The 26,977-nt window shown below is 38.2% G+C and overlaps 2 protein-coding genes and 1 long non-coding RNA gene across 11 annotated transcripts in view; 2 read left to right on the top strand and 1 right to left on the bottom strand.

Moving 5' to 3' along the window:
• Window positions 1-144: 144 nt before the first annotated feature.
• tkfc (triokinase/FMN cyclase) lies at window positions 145-10,269 on the bottom strand. Of its 2 annotated transcripts, XM_044097536.1 has the most exons (18): window positions 10,159-10,269; window positions 9,554-9,628; window positions 8,807-8,990; window positions 7,773-7,877; window positions 7,494-7,681; window positions 6,912-6,990; window positions 6,284-6,373; window positions 5,432-5,466; window positions 5,257-5,341; window positions 4,885-4,974; window positions 3,972-4,088; window positions 3,540-3,659; window positions 3,273-3,410; window positions 3,093-3,199; window positions 2,236-2,342; window positions 2,128-2,161; window positions 1,929-2,021; window positions 145-1,295 (listed from the first exon to the last, which is right to left on the bottom strand). In XM_044097536.1, the coding sequence occupies exons 2-18, from the start codon at window positions 9,557-9,559 to the stop codon at window positions 1,140-1,142; spliced, it is 1,734 nt and encodes a 577-aa protein (XP_043953471.1). In that variant the 5' UTR covers window positions 9,560-9,628; window positions 10,159-10,269; the 3' UTR covers window positions 145-1,139. The 2 variants fall into 2 exon arrangements, with proteins under 2 accessions (XP_043953471.1, XP_043953470.1); XM_044097535.1 differs by lacking the exon at window positions 10,159-10,269 and having other exon boundaries at window positions 8,807-8,987; window positions 9,554-9,585.
• On the top strand, window positions 1,662-6,371 carry LOC122820271. 5 transcript variants are annotated; one of them, XR_006368757.1, is made up of 6 exons: window positions 1,662-1,690; window positions 1,783-1,829; window positions 1,920-2,063; window positions 2,200-2,322; window positions 3,072-3,221; window positions 6,288-6,371. It is a non-coding gene; the product is annotated as an uncharacterized LOC122820271 (long non-coding RNA). The 5 variants fall into 5 exon arrangements; XR_006368756.1 differs by having other exon boundaries at window positions 6,218-6,304; XR_006368753.1 differs by lacking the exon at window positions 6,288-6,371 and adding an exon at window positions 4,009-4,095.
• Window positions 10,122-26,977, top strand: part of exoc6b (exocyst complex component 6B) — an 84,895-nt gene continuing 68,039 nt past the window's right edge. Inside the window, exons 1-6 of one of the 4 annotated variants that reach the window (XM_044097531.1) lie at window positions 10,122-10,295; window positions 18,471-18,636; window positions 18,702-18,749; window positions 18,835-18,925; window positions 19,784-19,829; window positions 20,714-20,918. In XM_044097531.1, coding sequence (XP_043953466.1) covers window positions 10,207-10,295; window positions 18,471-18,636; window positions 18,702-18,749; window positions 18,835-18,925; window positions 19,784-19,829; window positions 20,714-20,918 — 645 coding nt within the window. In that variant the 5' untranslated portion in view covers window positions 10,122-10,206. The remainder of the gene's footprint in view (window positions 10,296-18,470; window positions 18,637-18,701; window positions 18,750-18,834; window positions 18,926-19,783; window positions 19,830-20,713; window positions 20,919-26,977) is intronic. The other 3 variants (XM_044097532.1, XM_044097533.1, XM_044097534.1) reach the window with 3 other exon arrangements.

Here is a 26,977-nt window from a genome sequence, read left to right on the forward strand (position 1 = left end):
ATCGCATTAGATCAAAGGTGTTATAAAGGTGTTAAAATGTCCTAGTCAAAGGCCAGACATAAATCTTGTTGAAAAACTGTGCAAAGACTTGAAATATCCATTTGCTTTTCTGGTGTGAAAACAGACAAAAATGACACTTTAATAGCAAATATTTTTATTTTATTAGTGCAATTAGGAACATCATCACAGCATTTCACAAAAAACATAAAATTTCAGTGACTTTCTAGGTAAGATGGAGTCAGAACTTCATTTTTAATGTGGATGATGAAGAGGTTAGAGTCAGTAGAAAGTTTAACTCGGCGCGTCGATTACAGTCAGTCTGATGCTAAACTCTAAAATACAGTAATACTAATACTAGAAACATTTTTTACAGTGTAGATTTGTAAGCCCAAATAATATAAAATTTATTTGTTTACTTGCATCCCACATTTTCCATGAAGACAGTAAAAAGATGGAAGTTAATCTTTTTCCTATCTAAAAGCAAATGGAAAATGAAAATCCAGATTTCAAATGTAAATAATTGAAAAATGAAGGAAACACCACAGCAATTAAAACGATTGTATCTCATAAATTAATTTGGTCCAACATGTAGGCTCAAATGTTGAAGTTTGTGCAGGATAAACAAATCCAAACACTTTATCTTCTAAAAATTAAAATAACTCAAAGCAGCACTTGAACATCCCAATTTTTAGCTGATCTGAATTTTAACTAAACAAAAAACAGTAAATATTGAGGGTTAGGGTTAGCACTACTTTTCTCAGAAGCGACACCACTTTGTATTTCACATTTGTTCAAAGCAACATTTAACAGCAGGTGGTCATTTTCAAGGCTTTCTAAAAAAAAAATTTAAAAAAAGTTTTTATTTTTACTTAATTTGAAAATTAGCCCAAGAGGAATGCAAAACAATTTTTTGTTTATGTAAAACTACCTCTGCACGATGGTGTTGATGTCTAAATTATAAGGCACAATTTAGGCATTTTTTCACATTTCTTACAAAAATAGGAATGATTAGTCTAGAGGGCCTAACTACCACTCTAAGCAAGCAAATATCAAACCTTTCACAGTAATAAAACCGATTTTTGTGATTAAATCATCAATGTTTGTGACAAATCTCTACTAATGTTGTGGGTTTTGCCTCACTACTGCTCCGCCAGCGTTTCTACGACGGCTCTCAACATGGCGGCTACGGCCACGGCGCCGGGGTCAGGCAGGGTGACCCGTTCGGCGGCGATATAGCTGGCCCGCCCGGCCCGCGCTGTGAGGTCACGGGTCGCCTCGGCACCCGCAGCTGCTTTCTGTGGAGTCAGGAGATAAAGGGGAGATGACTGGCTTTAGCCATCAAATTGTCAACATAATGCTCAAAATCTTAAATGTACATATGATATGTAAAAGAAAAAGGGACGCAGTGATTTGCTACTAATTGTCAACACTACAACCACGAGAGGAATATCGAGGTAGAGGGACGTAAGCCAGTTATGCTAGCTTGACTTTGACAAGCTAGCATGTAGCTGTGCTGTGGAATTCAGTTCAGTTTTTAAAAAAATACTGTAATGTTCTGTTCTTTGTGTGGAAAATGTTTGTGTTTTGGTGTTAAATCCTGATACATTAGTAGAGCTGTTGTCAGTCAGTTGCCATGGCAACAGATCAGTTTGTAGCATAACAGACGGAGAGGGCAGAAAAACAGAAGAAAGTGAGTGGTTTTGAGTTGTCCAATGGTTTTTCTGTGTTATTTTTCCTTTTTGCTGTGGCGAACCACTAAATTAATAATACCTTCATCTCCAGGTTCCATTTTGTTAACAGTTGTACTACAGGTTCAGCACAATTGGATGGTATGTAAAAGAATAGTCTTTTTACCCTCCATTGTTGTGCGCCTGCGTGAAATTTCCGGTTGTAAACAATAACATGAAACGTGTCTGTAGTCACTGTACCTCCACAGCTGCATGTAGCACAGCCATCTGTCCAGCAGGTGGTGCTGCAGTTAGCTTCATGAGCTCATCGGCAGCCGGACACAAAGCATCCAGCTACAGAATGAGAACAGCAGCAGAGATCCAAGATCAAACAGGGTCAGGTTTAACAGTAAATTACATTATATCATGATAAATATAAACATAAATCCTCGTTTCTCACCATCGTTCTGTCTCCAGGGTCAGCACCTCCGTATCTGAAGGAAGACATTACTTCTTACTTTAATCTGTTTAGACTGATGTGTTTAGGTGATGTAGGTCATCTGGGTACCTTCTCATGGCTTGCGTCCCAGCATGCACTGCAGCAGCCCAGGCGGCGCCGTTGGTCTTCTCCTCGGTCACATGACCAGCTGCGGCGGTGAGAAACAGACTGTACAACTGAAAAACACAGAAAATAAGAACTGGTCTGAGATTGTTTGGCAAAATATGAACACAATTAAATTAAATACATAAAGCACTTTACGGCAGGCCACTTTAGCACATAATCAAACTGCTGTGAATTGTTTTATTACCAGCAATCTCAGATTATATCTATTAGGCTTGTCAGGTACCGAGAACAAAAAGGAAGCTCAGAGGGGACAGGGCTTTCTCTGTTATGGGCCCCAAATTATGGAATGACTTACCTTTGCAGGTCAGAGAGGCCCCTTCTCTGTCCACTTTTAAAGCTCGTCTTAAAACCCATCTATTTAACTTGGCTTTCAACACCAGTGAGATCTAGTTTAAAGTGTATGTCTTTGTTTTTAAACTACTTTTAATTACAATTATTTTTATTTTGTTGTGTTTTTGTTTTTGGATTGTACAGCACTTTGTATCAACTGTGGTTGTTTTAAAGTGCTTTATAAATAAAGCTGGTATGGTATGGTATGGTAGGGAAGTGATTCTTGTCCTAGGTGTGCTGTTTTTTTATTATTTCATTTGAAGAAAAATAAAGAAATGACAATTTAAAGAACTGTAAGAATTGCATTTAATCAATTCTTTTGAAAAAGAGCATTTATCTTTATTAATTAAAATTTGAAGCGTTTTTAACATCAGTTTTACTCTTCATGTTTGTCAAATTTTCTGCTTCATTGTTTCTTTCTATAATGAACATTTTTGCTACTTAAACAGTAATAAATCAGCTTGCCGTACCGCTCCTGAGGATCCGCCCATTTTCTCCTCCACCAATCCAGCGAGGACGGAAAGCAGTTGCCCTGGGCAACCAGGAACCACATGATCCTGGAGCCACTCCTGAACGGCTGCAGGAGCAACATTTTAATGGTTTGTTATCAGTTTTTGTTTTCCTCCTGTAAAAACTTTGTCGTTTCTCACCTTTAGCGGCCTGAGCGTGAGTGTTGCCACAATCTCCGTCCCCGGAAGCCCGGTCCAGAGAGTTTAGTTCCTCCTGCTTTTCCAGCAAGGTGGAACAAATCTTGTTTAAAACTTTGTGCATAACAGGGCTCAGAGGCCCTGGGAAAAATAGAAAACAGCAAAAGATTAAATTTACATATAAATTATACACACATACGTTAGATGCAGTAAAGTTATTTACAATATTCCTACATAAAATAAACACAGGTTGTAACTAAATTTAGTGACCTTTGGAGTGTTTGACTTCCTGTGGCCGTGTGATCATAACAGGACCTTCTGTGATGTAGTTGCGTCCGCTCACAGCAGCAGTGCTGAGGTTTGGCCAGGCGGGGGCGCTGGTCTTAGTATCTGAGTTGAGATATGGAGGATCTTTACTGGTTAGCAGTTAACTTAACACTGCAAAAACAGATTAAACTTAATAAGTTGACTAAATTTTATAGTTACATAAATGTAAAACTATCCCACAAATTAGATTAGTAAAAAAAATATTAAAATATTCCTGCTAAAATACTTCTAAATAGTTTTGAAAACTCTGAAGCAAAAGCACATGAAGTCAAACAAAATTAAAATTTGCAACTACACCTAAAACTTTTCCTTCCATATTATTATTTTTGAAATAATGATGTAAAATAAAAGGTTTATGTGCGTCAAACTGTTTACCAAACAGCCTCAGTGTTTCCGGGTTGGCTTTCATCAGGGTCAGAGACACTCCCGCCATCTCCAGTGATGTCATGAACGGCCCCGACATCACCCTGGCAACCACCACCCCACGGCTCTCTGTAACCATGGGAACCACCGATAAAGTTCCGTACAACCATTAGAACAAAAGTCTTGATTTTGTTCCTCTAAACTTCAACAAAAACATTCAAATAAAGAGGACAAAATAGTGTTGATTTTATATTTAACATTTCCAAAATGACACAACAATTTTAAGTAAGTGAAACACAAAATAAGGATATATTGACTAATCACCAGTAAATCAGTTGGCCTTAAAAACCACTTTTCAGATTTTTGACCAAAATAATGTACCTCAGTTTAGGATTTTATTCATTTTATTAATTTGAGGTCCATACTATGCTTCACTTGTGTCCCTTGTATCCAAAAAATGCATTCTTGAAAACTGCATTGGAAATCTAATGTTGACATGTTTCCAAATCTTTTTCATGAACATTAGCCCTCACCAAATCCAAAAGAATAAATTTAAATTTACAGAATTTTTAACAACTTTAAACATCAGTTCATGGAGTTAAAATCTACAACCTTTTGTTTTAAATCCTTTAATGCTAAAAAATTTGGCATCCCTAATTTTTAAGCTGCACTTTAAAAAAAGTGTCCCCAAATATAGTACAAACATAGAATCTAAATACAAATTACTTAAATAATTAACCAGTTTATATCAGTCCAAGCTAATCTTTGTAATATTGTGTACAATGCGATAATGATAAATTTGTGATTTATTAAGCAGTCCTGATGTTAAATCATGCTGTTACTGTTCTAACATAGTATACTACTAATAAAACACTGCTATTAAGTTTTATTAAATAGCTACGGATGGAAGCAGCTCTCTGCTCACCGAGGCAGGTGATGGCCGCTCGGGTAACAATAGCCATCTCCAGGCAGGACAAAGCTCCAAGGTTGTTCACACACAGAACGACACTGTCACCTGTAATAACAACATTAGAAACCAAGTTTTATGAAGCAGCTCAGGCCTCAGCTAGAGCCACTAAGGCATAAAACACCTGATCCTGTAGAGGCTGTGAGGTTGATCACTATATTTTAGGATGTTTTGTTCGACAATACACATGGGGTATTGTGGTGGGACACTAGGGGGATCCACTCACTGGAGAATGTAAAGATTTACAGATGTATAGCTAAATTAAAAACAAGCAGCAATATGCTACATGCTAACTAAAACACTGAACTAATAAGAATGTCATAACCTGACCTGATTTCAAAGGCAGATGTGATTGGCTGTCTGGGTTGGTCATGTGATCAATCATGGTTTTCACCACCTCATCTGCAGACGCCACCTGGTGGACAAGAACCCAAACAAATAAATCTGGTTAATACACTAAAATAAAAACAACTGCAGGTGGCTACTGTTAGTATTTCTGACTCACCTTTGACCTTTTAATTCCAGGCTCTCCATGGATTCCTGATGAACAACAGATTCATATATGTACAAGTTAAAACGGAATTTTTTGAGAATAAGTCAAGCAAAATATTATTTACAGTGACAGTAACACATTTTCTGAGTCGCACTAACAGCTATATATACAAACGTTATTAATAGAGCCATTTTATCCTGTAGCATTAACCCATTATTCAATTAATCGCATGATAAATTAACATGATTTCAACCATTTCCATTCTGATGATTAATATTTTTTGAAGGGCAAATTTGTTCATAGAAACATCATGATCCATTTCATTTATGGTTTCTGTTGTGTGTTTTTTATTTCTGTTTTATTTATTGTTTTTGGTTGTTGTGTTTCAGTTTGGATATTTGAAATATCTTCCAGTTCCAGGGTTAAGCATTCTTTACAAAATTAAAGTTTATTTATCTCTTTTTACTTAATGTGCTTTTAGGAGCAAACATGCATTATTATGTCATTATCAATTGCTTGGAAATGGTCTCAAAACAACAATATTATCGTTTATGGCAATTTATTTATGGTCGTTTATGGTACGTGGGCAATTTATCATAAGCAAAATGTGTTATTGTGACAAGTCTAGTGTCAAATAAAGGCACTAGAAAAAAAACAAAACTGTTTAAGTGACGTTTTATCAGTTTTTAAAGCATTTTAAACCACTAGGTGGAGCAGTTTCATAACAATCCCTAAAATATTTACATTCATAGTTTGATTTTTATAGAAAGAATGAAAAGTTAAACCTCCGTCCATCAGGTCTACAACCTCAAACCTTCCCCCACGTTTTACCAAACTCTCAACCCTCCTGTCATCGGCTCTTACCCAGTCCCAGCTCCATGGCTCCTGGCGGCAGGTCGAAAGAGGGAAGACATCCTGGAACGCTGCATGGAGAAAGACTCACTCCCAATGTGCCTGTGATGCAAGAATCCATCAAAACAGTGAAATTAACAGTGATAAGATGAACTCAAGCAACTCTGGAGAGCCTCCTGCACAACCAACAAGAATGCAGCAAGTGGTTTCTGCTTCAACAACAAAACACTGTCTTTTCCAGCAGGCATTGTACAGCGCATAAAACCAGCTGGCCAAATGTACTGGAGTTCTACTTTGGTTGCTAGGTAACAGTGGAGTGCCCATTGCATGTAATTTAACAATCAAAATGTTTTCAAGACACCAGAAAACCTTAACTTCTTGCCAAACTTGTTTTTAGAAGCAGTAGAAAGTCAAATGGAAGCACAAAAATGTAAAAATTTGAATTTTGCAAAATAGATTCACTTGAATATTTTCATTTGAAAGAAGATTTTAATTTGTTAGTAATAATATGAAATTATTACTAACAATTTCTTAGTAATTTTGCTTTAATTAAAATAAAACATCACCATCTGCATGAACTACCTGGGGTGGTGGGTCATACAGAATCCACACTTTGGACACTATAGAGAAAGACACTCACCAATCCCTTTCAAAACTTCTTTCATCTTGGAAACAATCTGGTCCAACGAACAGCCTTCTTCTGCCAACGCCCCCGCCAGCTGAACACAGTTTAACAGCAACTCATTTAGTCATTTTATCCATACATCCATTTTCTAACACCTTTGTCCCTAATGGGGTCAGGAGGGCTGCTTGTGCCCAGCTAACGTTCTGGGCGAGAGGCGGGATACACCGGCATGTTATGCAGGGTGTATATGTTATATTACATGCAGGGTGTAGGGTGGACAGGTCGCCAGTCTGTCGCAGGGAAACACAGAGACAGACAGGACACACAACCATGCACATACACACTAGGGAGAATTCAGTTAACCTGACAGTCATGTTTTTGGACTATGGGAGGAAGCTGGAGAACCCAGAGAGAACCCACCATGCACAGATTCTGGGTTGGGAATCGAACCCAGGACCTTCTTGCTGCAAGGCAACAGCTCTACTAACTGCGCCACTGTGCAGCCCCTCATTTTATCTAGAAAAGTTAAATAAAAACACTTGCCTAACTTTATCTGACCCCTTTCTGATTGTGGTTTCAGCTGTTTTTGTGACCCACCTTGTGTATGAAGACGGTGCCACACAGGCCTCTCCTGCCGGCTTTACTGGGCTGGTCGAAGGCGCAGTCCTCGGCAACAATCACCATGTCAACAGCCACCCCCTGGTTACGGGCCTGCTCTGCAGCAAGGCCAAAGTTCAGCCGGTCCCCAGTGTAGTTCTTCACTATGAGAAGAACCCCAGAAGCTCCTGGAGAGCCAGAAAGAGGCGCCAGACTCCAAATTTATATTTTTATCTGAAAACTAAATTTAATTTGTTAATATTTGAAGAGCAGATTTACCTGCTTGGTGTAAGGTGAGAATGGCAGCCAGGATGCTGGCAGGAGGCGGAGAGGCAAACACTCCTCCTGCCACGGCTGCAGACAGCATGCCAGCACCAATATAACCTGGAGACGCACCAGCAACATTAAACTGGGACCAGCAACATTAAACTGGGACCAGGAACATTAAACTGGAACCAGCGATATTAAACTGGGACCAGCAACATTAAACTGGAACTCCACGCCCCTTTTAAATGCCAGAAACCTATAGTATGGTGGGGAATAAAGTACACCCTCTTGTGTTTCTCTGGTTTTACATATCACCACAAATTAGGATCTAAAACTATTTAAATTTAACTTTAAGTGAACAAAAAACACCAAGCCAAAAAAACATTAAGTATACCCCTGAGCCAACGTAAAGTCGCCATCTCTATAAAAAGTGGCGGACTGATTGCAGTTTTCTGGCTGATCATTGATTACCAATCTTTAAAAAGCCTGATCGGCCGATGCTTTTTTACTGTCTGAAATTTAGTTAAATAATGCAAGAACCCTTCTGAATAAACTTTAAGTTCTAATAAACATTTAACACTGAAAAACATTTTAAATGTATAAAGAAAACAACACAAGCAACAAATAAAATTAATTAAAACAAAACTGACCTTCAAAAAAAGGGTCTAGTTGAGACCAAAGCACCAAACTGAAAACCAATTTTTGGTAGAAAGTGAGAAAAATGATAAATCGTTCAAATGGAAATAACTGATTATTCATTAATTTTAATTTATCTTGTGATTAATTGATTTATTGTTTATTATCAGGGGATAAGATCGGCTTCTTATTTAACTATCGGCTGATCAACACTCTCCCAAAATTAAGGAAATCGGTGCCAATAAATCCATAGTAAAAAGGATAAATCAAAATTTTTATCATGATAAGAAATTTATCACGATACATGATAAATGATGCGATAATCACGCACTCCTACTTTCACGTTTCATAAATGACGAGGATGTACTTTCTTTTCTCCAACATTTAAAGGTCATAATAAAAGGTCGTACCCCCATGTGCCGGCTCATGTCCTGAACCTCCTCCAGACAGCAGGCCCACTTTGCCTTTCAGACTGTCCAGGTCAGAGCGAAGCACGACTCTGTGGCCCTTGAGCAGAGCGAGGCCCCCAGAGGCCCTGACCAGGCCGCACAGAGCCTCATCGACACAGCAATCCACCGAGTTGATCAACTTCTTCTGGGCATGGGAACAAATATCCTGTTGTCAAACTAAATATTATGATTGACAGACGCAAATGGAGCTGATCAGAGGATTTCTGCAAAACTAAAACACTAAAAAGATATGAAAGATTTGAGAAGATGCAGGTAAACTATTAGAAGATTAATCTCAGAAATTTTCTAAAAAAAAAAAAAAACTAGAAAATTTCAGTTTGAAAAGTCGAATATTTTCTAGAAAAAAAAAAAAACTTCATATATTTTGAGATTCATTTTTGAAATTTTGTAGAAAAAAAACCCTTACATTTCCGAGTTTCAAAAGTTGATAATCTTTTACTTTTGGAAATTGTCCGAGTATGAAAAGTAAAAATGTTCGACTCTTATAACTCAGAAATGAGAGTCTTTGCAGAAGTTGCTTATCACTGAATGGACTCTGGTCCTTCTGGTTCTGCAGAGAACAGTTAGCTCGACCACGTTACCAAGACGCTCCATTCATCCACCAGACTCCACTAAATGGTGATAAAGCTTCACCAACACTCAGTGCAAAACTGTCCTGGTGATAAAACAGCCGATTCACTCATTTACCTCCATGTTTTGTTTGTGTTGTTGCTTCTCCCGACAGGCAGCAGCAGGATGACGTAGCTGCGTCAAAACGAAGAGCTATAGAGGCAAAAACCGGATGTTAGTTTCCCTTCAAAATAAAATCGCTTTAGTGTGTAAAAAAAATCTGTATGTAATTTAAAAGAAATAAATTTAGTAAAGATTATTTTGGAAATATTTTAATTATAGAAAGTCTTGTTTTAATTTTAGAAAGTGGAAATACTAAGCAATTAGATTTGTTAAAATTTCTCCATAGTCAACCAAGACTATGGAGACTATTCTGACATCAAGATGTCAAAATATAAGGTACTATTTCACTGGTAATTGTTTAAAATTATTTGAAACATGGCAAAAAATAAATAAATAATATATATACATACAAAATAATAATAATAAACAACGATTATTTAAATATGAGAAATATTTCAATAGAAAACTCAACACTTTTTTTGTTTGTTTTACTTTTCACCAAACAAGCACAGTCCTTCCTTCCCGAACCACAGGCTGGAAATACATGGCGTCCCCGCCCACCCGGGCTGCCCTGTCTGTTTTCCTAAACCCACTATGTGGCTCCCCCTTCAAACCAGTACCGTCCGTTCGTTCAGCGCAGCTTGGAACCGTCCACAGCAACATGCAGGATGGCGAGCGTGGAGACAGCAGCCGAACACGAACGCATCCTGCGGGAAATCGAGAGCACGGACACCAACTGCATCGGGCCGACACTCCGGTGAGTCAGCCTATGGCGGCTGCGTGCCTGTCAGCCCCGCTGGAAGATGGTCCAACGCTCGGCGTCACTCGGCTCCTGAGAGCGCCTTCAAAACTTTAAACACATATGCTTCCTTTATCGGACAGCTAGCCGGCTAACTTTAGCAAACATGAAATATGGCTAATTTATGTAATACATTCTGGAGCTAAAACTTAAACAGAACTTCTTGTCTGACTTAAAGTTTCTGTCAAAACCCGGTTCTCTTGTTTTTATCCTTTAACTTTGGTAACTTTTATCAGGAGGTAAACCAACCGTTAGGCTAACGTTAGCTTCCTGAGCTAACAAGTTGTCATTCTGTTCACACTTATTGGAAACTGCTTTTATATGTATATTAATGCTCTCAGTTTGGTGTAAGCTTCATCACGGGCTTCTGTCTTTGTTTGTCAACCTTTTGGGAAAACGTTTGAAGGCTTTATATATTAATTTTAGACTTAGCAGCAGGTAATCTGGACAGTTCAGGGAGTGTCAAGTGCACTTGCCGTTTTTGTCACAGTCTCTCATTGAAATTGCTAAATATTTGTTACTGAAGTAATGAAATATAGTATTTGTTAATGATTGGCACAATTTCTTATGCCGTAAGTCTGTTATTTAGTAGAATCTCTTAATCAGCTAGTAGTTTTGACCTGATTTGGGTCAAAATGCTGTTCTTGTTTTGCTAAACAAAACCTACCAAAACTACATTCCCACATTTGGACGTGTTTTCTAAATGTCTCAAAGTGCTTATTTGGTTCTACTGCCATCATTTATTGGGTTTGCAGCATCAGAACCAATGACTTACAGGTGATAATTAAGGTTTGTCTTTTTTTTTGATGATGGCCGGGGAATATCTGGAGATGAGAGCATTAAGAAGGGTATTTCATAAAATAAAGGACGTTATGGATAACCCTCAGTGTTTTATAGTGCCTTCAGTCAGAGGCTTTTCCACAACTGCTGTAGTACTGACTGCAACAGAAAATCTTTCCTGCCCATATCAATTAGTTAGCATCTATGACAGCTATTTGAAGAAAACTGGATAGGTAGAGTTAGAATTTTCCTCTCGGCTCAATAAAGTATCTTTTTAGTATAATTTTATATTCATTAGGGCAGGGGTCCCCAAAGTCGGTCCTTGAGGGCCGGCATCCTGCATGTTTTAGTTCTCTCCCTGCTGGTAGTAACAGCCTTCTCAGTATGTCAGTGTTCTTCTTAGGCCTCTAATAAGCATTCATTTGATCCAGGTGCGTTAAATCAGGGAGAGAATGAAAACACGCAGGATGCTGGCCCTCGAGGACCGACTTTGGGCATCCCTGCTTTAGGGTTTTGCAGCTATTTTGTGAACAGAATCTGTTTATTGTTGCCTCATATTATGAACTGTATTTAAGTTCAAGCTTTGACCAGACTGTTTACTGCTGAACACAAATGCACACGTTACAGATTTTTATTTGTAAAAATGTTTTCGAAACCTTGCAGCCTTTTATTTCAACCCCACCATTTTGCGTTAGTTTGTGTTGGGTTTTTACATAAAATCCCACTGGGATACATCAAAGTTAACATGACAAAATTTTGAAATTTACATGTGGTATGAATGCTTTTCCACTCTATGTAACTGACTCAGAACTGAGGTTTTTTGGAATGAAATCTGTGAACATTAGAAATGCAGGTTAGTTTTATTTCAGGCTCTTTGGAAATGGAAACGTTCTACCCAGGAGCACGCCGCCCTTGGCCAGCAGTGTTTGCTCTGATTGTCCAGAGAGGAAACGAGCTGTGAATGAAGGGAGGAAATGCAGCTGAGGAACTGGCCTATTGAAGCCTTATCAAAGGTGTCTGTGTGCTTCTCAGAGATGGATTTTTTCCTGTTATTCTAATGCGACGGTCATTTCTCTTTTCCAACATAATTAATTAGATGTTTTTTTTCCCTGTTGAGGCAATGTGTCCAAAAATATGGTCAGCACAAAGGCACTTTGGTGAAGAAATGAGCTCAGTGTTTTGGCTGCTTTACAGTTTTCTCGAAGTTTGTTGCAGATTTGTGATGCATAGAAGCTGAATCCTACTTCTCCATGTTTGGTTCTGGTTCTGAGGATGCAGAGCAGAACCAGAGGTCTGGAAGGTTGATGCAACAGCAGAAGATCTTTAATGTATTGTGGTGCTAAGCAGTACAGTGATTTTATAAACTAACAGCAGTATTTCAAAGCCTGTTCTGTAAGATCGGTGTTTGCATCCAGCGTTGGCAGCAGTCTGAAAATACATCTAGGCTCTAACACAACTTGACATCATGGTTCAGCACCTCTGGCTGCCACATTCCTCTGAGCACAACCTGTTCGGTGCCACGCTGGGTGACTCAGCCACGCTGATGGCTGCTGGATGATTCCCTCCCTGACGTTTCATCTTTTCCAGCCTCTTTCTGTCCCAGTCGTTTCCCTTTTTCCACTTCTTGCTCTACGTAGATCCATAAATGTTCTGGGTCAGTTTATATTGTGACTAAATTAGCTTCTGGAGATGGTTTCAACTTTTCTTCCTTGTTGAGTCTTTTTAGAGAATTTTTTTTTTTTTTAAAAAGGTGTGCTAATATTTAAAACATAAGTAGTGTAAAGCTGTCATGTGATTTAATAAAGCTTCTAAGACCCACTTTCTGTCTCTGATTGGGTGTTTTGGACTGAGTGGTGTATTTCTGCAGTTGATACTGGGAACACTGGGGACATTGGGAGAAAGCAGAGGAGATCAGATTTTTTCCCCAGATTATCTGTATTTTCTTATATTGTCATGACATTATGATAATTTTAACAAATATGTAAAAAGCCTATTTTTTTTTGTAAAAGTTACATAGTCTTAATGTTTTTAATGTAATGTTTTTAGTGTTTGTTGTATATGTAAAAGTGCTGTGTGGAAAACTGAAATTACAATTTCACTGAGGAAAATCCCTGTCTACCAACCTACCTACATACCAAGATACCTGGTAACCTACCACCAGCCTACATACATAGGTTGGTGTACATACTAACTAACCAACCAACCAACCACCATGCTACCTATGTACCAACCTACATACCTACTAACCTTCCATATGGAAAGGTTGTACAGGTATGGATGCTTTTTTTTCAATGTGTATTTTGATAATTTTTTAAAAATAGAGATACATGCTTTGATGCATAAAAAATGCGGATCTGAAACACACAGCTAATTATCACTTCTTGTTTTGTATTAAACCAAGCTGTGGTGTTTTGTAGCTTAGGAGTCTTAGCTTTAGCAGCAGCAGTCTGTCCACTATAAGCAGAAAACATCATTTATTATTGATGTCCTCTGATTGTTTGTGGCCTTTACCAACCTGCAGCTGTTCTAGCTGCAAATGTTGTCCAAATAAATTCAGACTGAATCTAGCAGTGATGTTCTGTAACATTTCTACAGTGAATAGTGTTAATAATTTTTGTACTGTAGGTCTGTTGTGTCTCTGGGTTTTGGTTTCCTGAAGCAGCAACAGCGAGCAGGTCAAGACTGGCTGCTAAATTCCTCCCTGACTGAGAAAGCGAACTCCCTCAGGTTGCAAACTGTTCCACCGCAGCTCGTTCTGTCTTTATATGTCATAATTGGTCACCATGGTTACCATCTGCTGGCCACTGAGATGAACCACGGACAGAAACAATTCATTAGGTTGTGGTGTTCATTTCTGGACTGAGTGGTATGAAAAATATCAGCTTCACCTTGTAGGATACTTTGGTGTTTTATTTTGAAAGTCTGAGATTTTGTTGCTAAAGTTTAGGTTTAAATCCCTTTGATTTTAATGAACCATATTTTAGAATTGCAAAGAGTTTGAGGCAACAAATTTTAAACGTATAGAAAGATATTAATGTTACACTGCTGTGAATCCTGCTGTATAAATATTTTATATAACAATAAAAGTGAGCCAATATTGATATCAGATTATGTTTGATAATTGCTATTAACCTATATTTATTATCTTTATTTTCCCTCAGTTTTATGTTTGTGAAAAGATTGGAACTGAACTTTTCAGACTGCCATAAAAAAGTCGGATATGGGCAAAAAAAAAAAATCTGGTTTATTTATCTGCTGTGTTAACATGTTGCAAAAGTTTTATGCTATGTCATGAGTTTTTGTCATTTAACTTTGTTCTTTTGTAAGTGTCTCATTGATTCTACTCTATATAAAATTACCCAAATTTGCTCATAATTTTTATGCTGTTGTCTATTGTGTTATCATGAAAAACAGACATTATCTCTTATTTACTTACATTACCTTGTTATTCTGCTGAATAATTTTTTTACTTGACTACTTTATGCTTCTGCTTAAGTAGTGTTATTTTGAAGTAACCTCACTCTGCATGGGTGCTATTTCTGGATAATTTCTAGTTGCTGATGTTGCATCTTGGACTGAAGCTTTATTGTTTTTCTTTTTCTCTCTCTTTCTCTCAAAAACTGGATGATAAACTCTCTTAAAATGTCTCCAGTTCCAGTGTTACATGTTCATTAGAGTTTAAAGTTTACTAATTTTTGAGAATGTGTTCTTGCATTATTATACCTTTATTATCATTATATTACTTGAAAATAATAGAATTTCAAGTAATTAAAATTATATTATTGTTGGTCACAAACCAACAATATTGTCATTTATTAAAATATCTTCTGAGATAATTTATCATCAAGCAAGATTTGTTACCATGACAGAATGATCAAAAGGCTGAAGTGTTTAAATGCAAAATCTGCATCATCTGAATAATGGATTTACTAAAATAAGTTGCATCAGAGCCTCTCCCCGTCTGTGTGTGAATTGGACTCGGTTGGACTCGGTTGGAGCTCAGCTGTGTGTTTTTGTGGCGCTCCACCCAGTTATTAGTAGCAGCCAACTGGTTGAGGCTCGTTTTGTGGTTTTTCTCTGTTTGGACATGCACAAGGTTTATTTCTAGCTTGTTACTGTAATCCCTCAGAATCAGACATGTCCTCTTGGCGGTAAAAGTCTGTGTCACCATGGAAACGGTGCTGATGTTGTATAGCCAGCTGCTAACTCCAGTGTTTGTTAACCAAGACGTTTTTATTTAGGGCTTCATGTTCAGTTTTTCTTCAGCCTGAAAGTGCGCAGACTGTTCTGTTTTGCACATCAAACCCAGCTGGAGGAACTCTGTTAATAGAGAAGAGATGACTTGGCACAAGCTTGTTGGGTCCAACACGCCTTGCTGAGTCATGACTCACTCACCCAGCTGCTGGTGATCTCCCAACTGGGTTGAGATCCTATTTAGTCAACTGTTGAGCATGTCAGCGAAAATATTTAACACAAATATGAGCATCAGTTTCCAGATTTGATCAAAGTTTACTAAAACAAGGAGTTTTTGTTGATTTATCTCATGTTCAAGCTTTAATAACAATAAGTGATTGCAACGTTTTTACTCTTTCTGGTTGTTGTTGACGTAAATTAAATACTACACTATTAAGACACATTTACAGTAACGTTTTTACAATGTTTCTGTTTATTCAAATGTTTTTAATTCAGCAACAAGGACATTCTTTGAAAACTGTTGGTGTGTTTAGCCAAATCTAACGAATGGGTGTACCCGAATCTGTTTTACTCACTTTCTTTTTTTAAGTGTCTTGTCCGCAGTCGTAGCTTTCAGAATTATTGTCTGAACGTAAAGGAGAAGTCCCAACAGATTTACTTTCATATGTGGAGCATTGCAGCTTTTGCTTCAACGCTCCACTGGAGAAGTTAAAAGGGTAAAATTGAAGTAAAATAGAGAAGGGGCAGAAGGACAGAGAGAAGATGAAAAAATACCTTAAAAGTCTGCTTCTACACCTGCAGAAAGAGAGAAAAAAGAGAATTCAGACACCACCGTGACAAACATGCTTACAAACCCACAATGTCACTGAAAATTACAGAGTATTATTAATAAAAGTTGTATTTAATGCAGCAAAATATAAGGTATCTCAAAGCTTCCTTCACAGTGTCAATCTTTTTCAGCCTCCAATGTGTTTCTGTTCTGTGAAAAGCCAACAGGGTACAAAACGCGAAACTCTTGATGAGCGTGTTTCAGATCTCCTAGTAAACATCCGACTGAATCTCAGACATTTTAGTCAACTTTCATCCGTCAAATATTATTTCTTGAAGGGATTTTTGTCAGTTTCAGGACGTTTTTTGTTGGTGAACTTCTGTTTTACGTTGTGTTTACAAGTTCAAAACTCATTTTTTTATTGGACTTCTGTAAAAGTGCATGAGGTCATCCCACTGGTGGCTCCCTGTTTGTTTGTGTCCAAAGAAAGCCCTGCTGTGGCGTCAGACCTGCTCCCTATTGTACGAGCCGAGCGCTTCCTGGTCAATCGGAGGAAGGGTGTAGCCGCACACAGGTGTGTGTGTGTGGGCGCGTTTGTTTCTAATACCTTGTGGGGACCATTTTCCTGACACTACATTGTGGGGACACACTGCTCTTTGTGGTGTCCCCACAAAAACGCAGTTTTTGGGTCAGGGGTCAGATTTAGGACAAAAGTGTGAATTGAGTTTTGGTTAGGATAAGGGTAAGGCTAAAGTTTAGGCTGTAGAAATGAATGGAAATCAATGGAAAGTCCCTACAAAGATAGCTGCGCAAACGTGTGTGTGTGTGTGTGTGTGTGTGTTGTTTCAGAAAAGGAAAGACCACAGGAAGAACCATGCTCCCTAAAAAAGGATTTTCCACTCACTCTGGTCACTTTTGGGATTTTCCATCATCATACTCAACTGGGATCACTTTATCCAATTTAAAAACATTTTATTTAAACCTATAAATCAGATTTTATGTTATTCTGTGGCTACAAAAATCTTTTCCAGTGTAAATATTGGAAGATACTAAGATAGAAACCAACATTTACTAGAGAATAAATAGCAAAGATTGTAGAAAACTAAGTATGTTTGGGTTCTTGATGGTAAAATGTATATTTTTTGGCAATAAAAGACATATTTGGTCCCATAAAGTAATAGCTTGATTGTTTCATATCTAATTATATTTTTAGTCATTTTAAACCCCCATTTGGAAATTGGCTTTGAGTGCTACAAGTAAATCCATAACTTAGAAGCTAATTTTGAAAGATAGGGAAGCACCTGGCTTTTCAGGTTGTGTCTGTCTTATCAGGGAAAATGAAAATGGTCGAAGTTCAAAGATGTAAATCTGAGGGATAAACAAAGGCCAAAACGCCAAAAACATCCTTATTTTGTCGTTCAGTAACACAAATATCTAAATTTTTAAGAATATATAAATGTAGATAAATTCAGGTTTTAAATCCAAGAGAGAAAAATCAAATATTTCTATTAAAATGGAAATATTTAGTTTCAAAATAAAGCTCACAGAAACCTGAGCTTTATATAAGTCTGTCTCTATCGCAGTTAAGATTGTTACAATTAGTGGGCTTCAAACTCCTAATGAGCCTAAAGACAATGGACCTTAATAAATAACACCCATGAAAGCTTTTCAGAATAAGAGCTTGAGAAATAAAGAATAGTCTGTTTATGTTTTTTATTTAGCAGCGAAGCAGCTGCTGTGGGGTTCTGTAAAGTCAAACCTCCTCTCTCAGCAACGGGTTTCAGTATAAATAATACACATACTGCCCCCTAGTGGACATTTAACAATCCAACCGTTTCTTTGTTTTAATTTTGTCCTGAACAAAGTAAGAAATGCAGATATAGAATAATGTACATTTTTGGTTAGTTTTGTGTATTCATGGTAGATTGATGAGAAACAAACCAACATGAACTCATTAAATGTTTTTTTTAAAATATGCATTTCTTTTTATTGTTACCATATTGTTTTCTTAAGTTTTGAATGTTTATATTCCTGAATTTGTTCATTGTTGTTCACGTTTTCTGTTAATTGTTGGGATTTCTCTGCAGTTTGACTTGAACTGCTCGAGCTGAGACCTAATTTGTATTAACTCCTATTTATTTATTATTTCATGCTTTCTTTATTTTTTTCCTTTTTCTTTCCTTTATTTTTTTGTCCTTATTTTTTCTTCCTTTTTCATTTAATCTATTTCCTTCTTAAACACATGTGATTGATTGACAGTTATTTTCTGACTCAGTATTTATGTGAATCTTAGGGTAAACTCTGTCATAATGTATTCTTATTAAAAAATAAAGATGATGTTAAAATCACACTTTTCTTTCTCTCGTGTTCTCTGTCTTCCTCTGACGCAGGTCGGTGTACGACGGTCAGGAACATGGCCTCTTCATGGAGAAGCTTGACGCTCGGATCAGGAACCACGACAGAGAAATTGAGAAGATGTGCAACCATCACTTCCAGGGTTTCGTCGACTCCATTACTGAGCTGCTCAAAGTCCGAGGAGAGGCCCAGAAGCTGAAGGTGAGAGAAAAAGGAGGAGGAGCTTCAGATGGACAGAACAGTTTGAACTTGTTTTTGTCTTTCAGAGTCAGGTGATTGAAACCAACGTACGACTTCAGGAAGATGGGAAAGTGGTGAGTGCGGTTTGTGACCATCTCTGCTCTTCAGATCAGTTTTACTTCTTCTGTGAAAATCTCTGACGATTTTCCTTCTTCTCAGCTCATCGGTTCGATGGAGGAGTTGAAACAGTGCCGAGTGCAGCAGAGGAACATCGCCACCACCATAGACAAGCTGACTCACTGCCTGCCAGGTAACGCAGAACACCACTGGATCAACGTTATCGCACGGTACCGGTCCGGATGTCCGGTTCTGAATTGCATCCAGCTTTAGAACCAGGATCAAGCAGCTGAACTCAGTCAGAACCAAAATACATGGGTTTGTAATGAGCAGACACGCACTCCCGTCTCCCAAACCGTGCATGAAGCACCAGAGTGAAGTTTTCCAAAACCTTCTCCAAATCAAACAAAGCCATCAAACTTGTTGTCAAATGTTTGTGCTGCTAAAATTTCCATTTGTGCTGCAAAATTTTTTGTATGTGCTGCTTTTGTTTTGCAGATATGAATGAAAGCTCAGCAGTTAAACCGGCTTCTCCACATCACCCAAATCAAATGAAATTGGTGTTGAACTTTTGTAATCCTAAAATTTTCTTTGTGCTGCAGCAGCGTTTGTTTGTGCTGCAAAAATGTTAGTTTGTGCTGCTTTTGTTTTGCCTCTATAAATAAAAGTTTAAAGGTCAACATCACCCAAATCAAACAAAATCTGTGCCAAAATTTCTGTTTGTGCTGTAATTTATTTTGTTTGTGCTGCTTCTCTTCTGCAAATATTAATGAAAGTTAAACATCAACCAAAATTGGTGTCAAACATTGGTGCTGGTTTGTGCAGTAAAGATTCTAGTTTGTGCTGCTATAATTTTAAAGATATTAATAAATGTTTCCAGAGGTCATCAAAGGTCAACCAGCCAGTTCACATTTACAAAACCAATCAAAAATCTATTTACATATTGACATATTTTTCTTTCTGTTATGCTTTGGCCTGGCAGCTTTAGGTGATTCTTTCAGCTCGGTTCTAAACAACCTGCTGACACTCTGTTTTGTTTTGGTCTCATCAGTTCTGGAGATGTACAGCCGCCTGCAGGAGCAAATGAGAGCCAAAAGGTACGTTGGTGAGGATTTTCTAACATTTATTTTTGTTTCAAATGGACACCAGTGCAAACTGAAATAGACTTGGCAAGATTCAGAAGGGGATGCTGAATTGTCGTGTTGTCACTTTGAAAAAATAATATTCCAAAAATAGGAGGATTAAATCAATAAAAGATCAGGATGAAAGATAAAAATGATCAGAATAATCACTAAATAATAAAAAAAATGTATAGTAAAATAAGTATAATGAATAAAATGCATTAGAAATGCAGTAGAAGTGTGACTGATAATCAAAACTTCTTCACCGGCTTTTAATTTTGATTTATGACATCGACTGACATTTAGCATTAGAAAGTTTATAATCAAACAAATCACAATGTTGGAGATTTAGCCCAGATTTAATACCACCAAAAATATGAAACCATATAGATTCAACTTTATTTTATTTATGTATTTTATCTTTTTTTTTTATGGGAATCTCTTGGTGCACAAAATCCCCCATAAATCAGTTTCAGCAGTAGGTTAACGATTACTCATTATTTAATTGTTCTTATTCTGATTGCTGCTCTGTTTTACTTTGGCATTAATTCTGTCTATTGCTTTTGCTTGGTTTTATATCTGATTTTATTGTTTATCCAGCGTTTTGTGCTGCTTTGTCATTGATCTTTCCACTTCCAGACACTAGACGGCGCCAGTGAGCTGTAAAATAGACATCTGTTGCCTTTTTCTCCCCTCTTGACCTGTAAAACAGTCATGTTCGTCATAAACTAGCCGTTTGTTTTGGGGGTTTTCTCCTCGTCCTGTGGCTGCTGTTCTAAGAACCTGCAGGCTGAGTTAGTTTAGTCTTACTTGGAAGTTTCCGATAAAAGCTGCTGTTGCTTTCCTTCCTGTTGCTGCAGGTACTACCCTGCATTACGGACTTTAGAGCAGCTGGAACACACATGTCTTCCCAGAGCCGGCCAGTACCGGTTCTGCTCCATCATGGCTGAGAACATCCCCAAGCTGAGGACGCTCATCCAGGACACGGCCATGACACAGCTGCGAGACTTCTTGGAGAGCATCCGCAAACACTCGGACAAGATCGGAGAGACGGCCATTAAACAGGTAGAAGGAACGCAAACTCATCGCCGCTTTAAATTTACAGCATCGACACTTTTCTCTCACTTTCTGTCACTGTTCCACAGTGTTTTCTACGTTTAAATCCAACACGATATGTTCAACTTTAAGATGTGCCGATTTGGAAATTTGGGCCAATACCTGTCAGATATTTACCAATATTTTATTAATTTTCTCACCATTTCAACCTTTGGGTAAAATAAGCCATTATGTTGCTTTTCTGCTTAAAACATCCCACGATGCTCTGCTTCATCACTGTCACATGACCAAACAAATACAAGGCATTTAAGGAAGAAGGGATTTGTTAATATTGGACCGATACCAATATCTGTAGCCACTGGAGTTCAAACGTTTTGCCCAAAGTCATCAACTTGAAAAGACTTAGTGACACAGTTGTCACTAAAACAAAATAAAAGTTTTTGGCTTTCAACTTAACAACAATAAGTTTGGACACCACTGGTTTACAGATAAAAACAAAACGAAAAACACATTTTGTTTCTTTAAAGTTAACTTCTCAGATTTCCATTTCTATTATCATTGTTTAATGTTAAGTTGAACTATCTCTGCTTGTGGAGCTCTGACTTCCTAAATGTGTTCCTGTTTTCTTCCTGGCCGGTTTCTGGTGCCAACTGGACTCTCCTGTCCGCTCCAGTACTGGTTCTGCTGCGGGTTAATATCGACTCCTCAGTGTTTCAGCCTCACTCTGTGTAAATCAGATTCAGTCTCCCCGTCTCTGAGAGTGTTTGTGTTTTCCGCTGCCAGTAAACAAACATGTCGTCGCTGCTGGAGTCTCCAAGGCGCGTAGACGATAACGCGCGTTAGCTTTTCACCACTTACCTCATTGTTTGAGTGTTTCTCAAGACCAGGGAAGCCATATGTGAGCGTCTGTTTGTTTGTGTTTGTCTCTGGTATCCAGAGCTCAAATTTGGGCCGTTTGTTTGTTTGTGTCTTATTCCATAGAATGGGATGGGATGGGAATTTCAAGAAACAGAAGTTCTTCAGAGTTTCATACTTTCATATTTAAGTGTTTAAAGAATAGAGTAAAACAAAGGGAAATGGAATAAGCAATTTTGATGATATGGCTGAAAAACATATCACAATAAAAATTTTTTTATATCAGTCAATATTGATACTTTTTGATTAGTTTTTTTTTTTTTTTTTAATATTTGAAATTCTTTCTAAGGCGTAACCTTCCCTGTTTTATCCAGCTTTTATTCCACGCCGTTATTATTTAATTTTAAACAGTTAGCAGCAGGAGACTGATCCACCCAGACTGATCAACCAGACTTTGGTGGTGTGATTCAAACGGCCTCTAGATGTCACTAAAGGTCCAGTTTTGTCACGCAACTGTCTTCATCTCCTGTGTCTCTACACGGGAGCATTCATTAAAAAGCTGGTTTTAATGAATCCGGTAGCACTGTAAAGTGTTCACATCCCTAATAAAGTGTTCTGCTTCTGTAATGTCAAAGCTTAGATTGTAAATAATTTCAAAACTTATTAAACTTGAAAACTTAAAGATGCCAGGATGAGAAATATACACAAAAAGTGTTCTACAACCTGTTTACAGAAATGAAAGCTACTTCTTGGTCTCCTTTTGATCCAATCTCAACATTTAATCTTCTTGGTTGTGCACCCATCACCAGTTATAGTCATTTTTTATAAGCCTGAGTTACAGTTTAGCTCAGGGGTGTCCAAAGTGTGGCCCGGGGGCCATTTGTTGCCCTTTTATTGATTTTGTACGGTCCCCTGCTGAAGTTCAAGTATGACTTAAATTCAGCAAGTCCAGCACAGGTGGTTGATATAGATAGATTTTTATACTTTTAATGAGGGTAAAATGATTACAGACATAATTTTCTTGCAATGTAAAAAGTTGAGTGCAGCTTTTCATAAACAAACTTTTACAATAAGTAGAAAAGCTGACTTTGCTGCACAGGAGTCGGCTAAATTCAGAATAGAAAAAATAATTAGATAAAATGTAAAGATTGTTTTTATTTTGTGTTTATTTTCCACCTGATGATGATGATGTCTTCAGTTCAGAATAGTTCTGTTAATGTGCCTCGGATGCTGCGCTGGTCGCTAACCACCAACCCCAGGTTGACCTTTACACAATCCACCTCAGCCACCAAGAAAGCTAACCGCTAATTACGAAGCAACAGAGCTGATGCTGATTCTGGGATTATCTCGTCACATAATCAGAGCTGCGGACGTTCTCCCTCCTCCCCGTCTCGTTTGTTTCACCCTTCTTCTCCAAACTCTTCCTCTCGTTCTCTCAGACAGCATGTCTCTGTGGTGTGCTCTGTTCCAAATTAGCCCTGACTCCCTGAATCCAGCCGTCGTTACGACTCCCTCAACCGGGGATGTGAAAATAAATGGATCTGGAGAGAAGGGGAAAAAGAGGAGAGTGAACGGGTTACAATGGGGCTATTGTCTGCTGCCACAGGGCCATGGAAGAGAGAGGGAAGGAAGAAGTGGATGCTGAGGAAAATAACGGTCTGGGAGCTAATGAGTGGGATGAGAAAGGAAAAAGTAAATGGGGATGAATAAATGTGGAAAAAAGAGGCTGAAATGTCAGGTATGTGTATGGGAGTCAAACACCTGGAGGAGAGTAAAAATTACTCCTTAAAGGTAAAAAGAAGTTTACTTGTGTAGCAACAAGGCAGTTCAAAGTGCTTTACATCATAAAATTATACAGCAGTAATTATGGAAAAGCAATAAACAATTTGCCAAATTAAGCAAATGAATATTAAATATCTTGATCGATGTTCCGCTCACTATTGATCAAAAGCAACTAATCAGGTGGGTTTTTAATCTTGACTTAAAGGAACTTGGCGTTTCTGCCGTTTTTCAGTTCCAGATTTGTGATGCATAGAAGCTGAATGCTGCTTCTCCATGTTTGGTTCTGGTTCTGGGGATGCAGAGCAGAACCAGAAGACATGAGAGTTCTGGAAAGTTGATACATAAGAGTCTATTTTAAAACTTGGGTGATGTGCTCTATCGTCCTGGTTTTAGTCAGGCCAGCAGCAGCGTTCTGGATCTGCTGCAGCTGGAGGATGGATTTATTTATTTTTTGTAAGCAGATTTGTGAGAACACTGTCGCAGTAATCAAGTCGACCAAAGATAAATGCATGGATGAGTTTCTCTAGATCTTGCTGAAACATCAGTCCTCTAATCGTAGAAATGAAGTGTTTTAAATCAATTCAGCACTGTTTTTCTGTAGCGGATTGATGTTGGCCGATACTGTCAGCTATCAGAACTGGTATTGGAAGTGAAAAAAGTGGATAATTGAATCCATCTTGTATAAAATGGATCAGAAGATCATTGTAGGTGCAAAATAAAACATGAAAAAGGTCTTTCGAGATTGTCTTAGTATCAAACAGGCCCACAGTTTCAACCGTTTTTGGTTGATTTGCTTTTGAGTAAAACCATAACATTGAGTTCTGTCCAATCTCTCCAACACTGGATTTTAATCTACTGGTAATTTTAGGTGTGATTACCATTTCAAATTTTCCTGAATCATCTTTTATCAAAGAACCCAAGGTGGGACTGAGAGGTGAGACTAGGACAGGAGTGAAATCATGATGAAATGCACTAAAATTGGAAAAATATTCAGAAGAAGTAGAGAAACCTGAAGCTTTTCCTCAACATTTAACATTTCTGTCTTTCATCTCATCACATTTCCACGAGAACCTGTTGTCTCTCCTCCACCTCCTTTCTGTCTCCTTTATTTTCCCGTCTCCTCCAGTTTTTTCTGCTCTTCAGCGACAGACTGGTCCGGCGCTTTTGCTCCTTCGTCCTAACGGGAAACAGATTGCAGGGCCTGTGAAGTGGAGGAAGATGGATTACCTGTATCTAGTTACTGAACACACACGTGTGTGTGTGCGCGTGGCGCGTCGGTGTATCGAACCATCACAAGGAAAGAGAAAATGTACCGTTGTGGGTTGCTGTGTCACTCTGCTCAGCAGTGGCATCACGCTGCATTATTTCTGACGGACGAACCAACCGTTTCAGCTCCTCATCTGCTAAATAGTAGCAGCACAGACCTTTGACCTCGGCTATTACTGGCTAAGCTACACAAACATTGCTAATTAGCCAATTAAATCAGGGCATAACAACAACATAAACGACCTCAGCAACCATTTTTCATCCGTCTCAGATTTCTGTTTCCAACAGATGGAGCTTCCTGACAGTTTGAGGAAGAAATTAAATCACCTGGAGAAGAAAAACAAGATTTTCTTTACACATAAGAAAAGACAAAATAACTGACAAAGTGACTGATTTGCAATATTTGCAATGTTTTCAGATTGAAATTAATGTCTAATTCTTCATAACACAATGTTTTCAGTAGGTACGTCCCAGTCAGGATGTTTTCAGTCGTAATATAGAACTGAGTCATTCAGGATTTAAATTTCCAAGTCATTGAAATCACAGTTGCATCCACATTTCAAAACTTAAAAAAAAGTATATTTATAAAGGGCAGCACATTAAACAATGTTGCATGTTAACAAAGCAATTGGCTAATTTACAAACCTTGGACATTTTTAAGAGTGTGTGGATATAATTTAATCTTTTTCTATGTTTAATCTAAAATGTTTAATCATGATGAATCAATTCTTGAAATAATCATCAGCTTTTTTAGACTTATTGCAGACTCTAAAACATTACATTTTATGAAAGAGCAACACTGTTAACAGTGTTTCAGTTAAGCCAAAACTGTTTGTAAAAAGAAAAAAAAGAATAGAAAATCTGTTAAGCACATTTTTATGTTATTGCCTTTTAAGTAATACAATTTTTATGTATTTCTCAACTGATATAAAAATGCTTAATTGAAAAATCTGTAGAATTTGCCGGGTTTCTTTTTTATCTGATTAATCTTCATAATAATCAGTTTACTAAACTTATTAGTTTGATATTTTTGTTGCTTTTTTCTCTCCCCCCCATCTTGAACCAGCGTTAATCATATTCCCACGCTGAGCTTCTGACCTCCCTCATTGTGGCCAAAACATTTTTTTTTTTTATTTTTGTTTCTGTGGGAAAACCCTTGGAGATGTGAGGGCATCTTTCCATCCACGCCCAGAGGGGCTTCAGCTCCTTTTGAACATGGCTTCCTTTGCTCGCCGGCGCCGGCACGTAGGCTACGCTTCACTCTGCCGAAGGGGACGTCGACGAACACGCCAGGGGCCCAGAGCGGCTCGGTTCGGGGCGTTAATGACAGTCATGATGAGAAAAACTGGTGTGCATGCAAGACCCGGAAGAACATGCCATGCTGGAAGAATAACAATGCCATCTTTGATCTGATGCCCACATGCGGGCGGTCGCACAATCACAAGGTAAATGAGTCATAAAAGACAATAAGTGCTAAGAAAATCAGTGGAAAATGCTCCGAACAGGAGGGGAAACATCTCCAAGCACCAAACAAACACAGGGTCTCCAAAAACTTAAACTGGGAAATTAGAGGAAACAGTACAACGTCGACTTGAATCGGGTTTTGCTTTCAAATGCAAATGAACAAAATCAGATGTGAAAAGAGGCAGAGAGGGAGAACATCTCTGAAGACGTCAGCATCGACGTCAAGAAGAGCCACTCGGCGCTTCGGCTCGCCTCTTGCATTCCTCAGCAGGTGTGTTCGGCACACTGTTGACGCACTCGCCGAGCGCCTGTTCAAACCGGCCGCACAAAGGCAGGTTGTTCTGCGAGGGGAACCCTCTTAAACCCGGCTTTTCTTCAGGGGAAGCCTTTCGATGTGGTGCTTGAAGCACAAGAGCAGGACTGTGCGTCACGAGAAACATTTGGGACAGAGAGGGGAAATGGGGAGAAAGAATAGAAGTGAAAGTGGTCAAAAACGAAGAGAGGGTGCAAGAAGTGGTCTGATGTGTACATGTAGACACTCTCCAAATTCTCCAAAAGTATTAAGGTAAATCCAGAAGGCAGATGGGTGGATTCACTGAGGAATCTCCAACCAGCTGCCATTTTTGGATCAAATCTGTGAAATTACCATTAAAAACTGGAGCAAAACTGCAGTAATTACTTGACTGGTGACTGGTTTACAG

Source organism: Gambusia affinis, linkage group LG18 (assembly GCF_019740435.1).
Source record: "Gambusia affinis linkage group LG18, SWU_Gaff_1.0, whole genome shotgun sequence".
Taxonomy (NCBI): Eukaryota; Metazoa; Chordata; class Actinopteri; order Cyprinodontiformes; family Poeciliidae; genus Gambusia; species Gambusia affinis.

Bases quoted from the DNA above. Each gene is read 5' to 3' on its own strand.
- tkfc (XM_044097536.1), bottom strand. The intron at 6,374-6,911 runs GTGAGTGTCTTT...CTTGCATCACAG, and splicing joins AGAAGTTTTGAAAGGGATTG to GCACATTGGGAGTGAGTCTT. The intron at 3,200-3,272 runs GTGAGAAACGAC...TTGCTCCTGCAG, and splicing joins TCACGCTCAGGCCGCTAAAG to CCGTTCAGGAGTGGCTCCAG.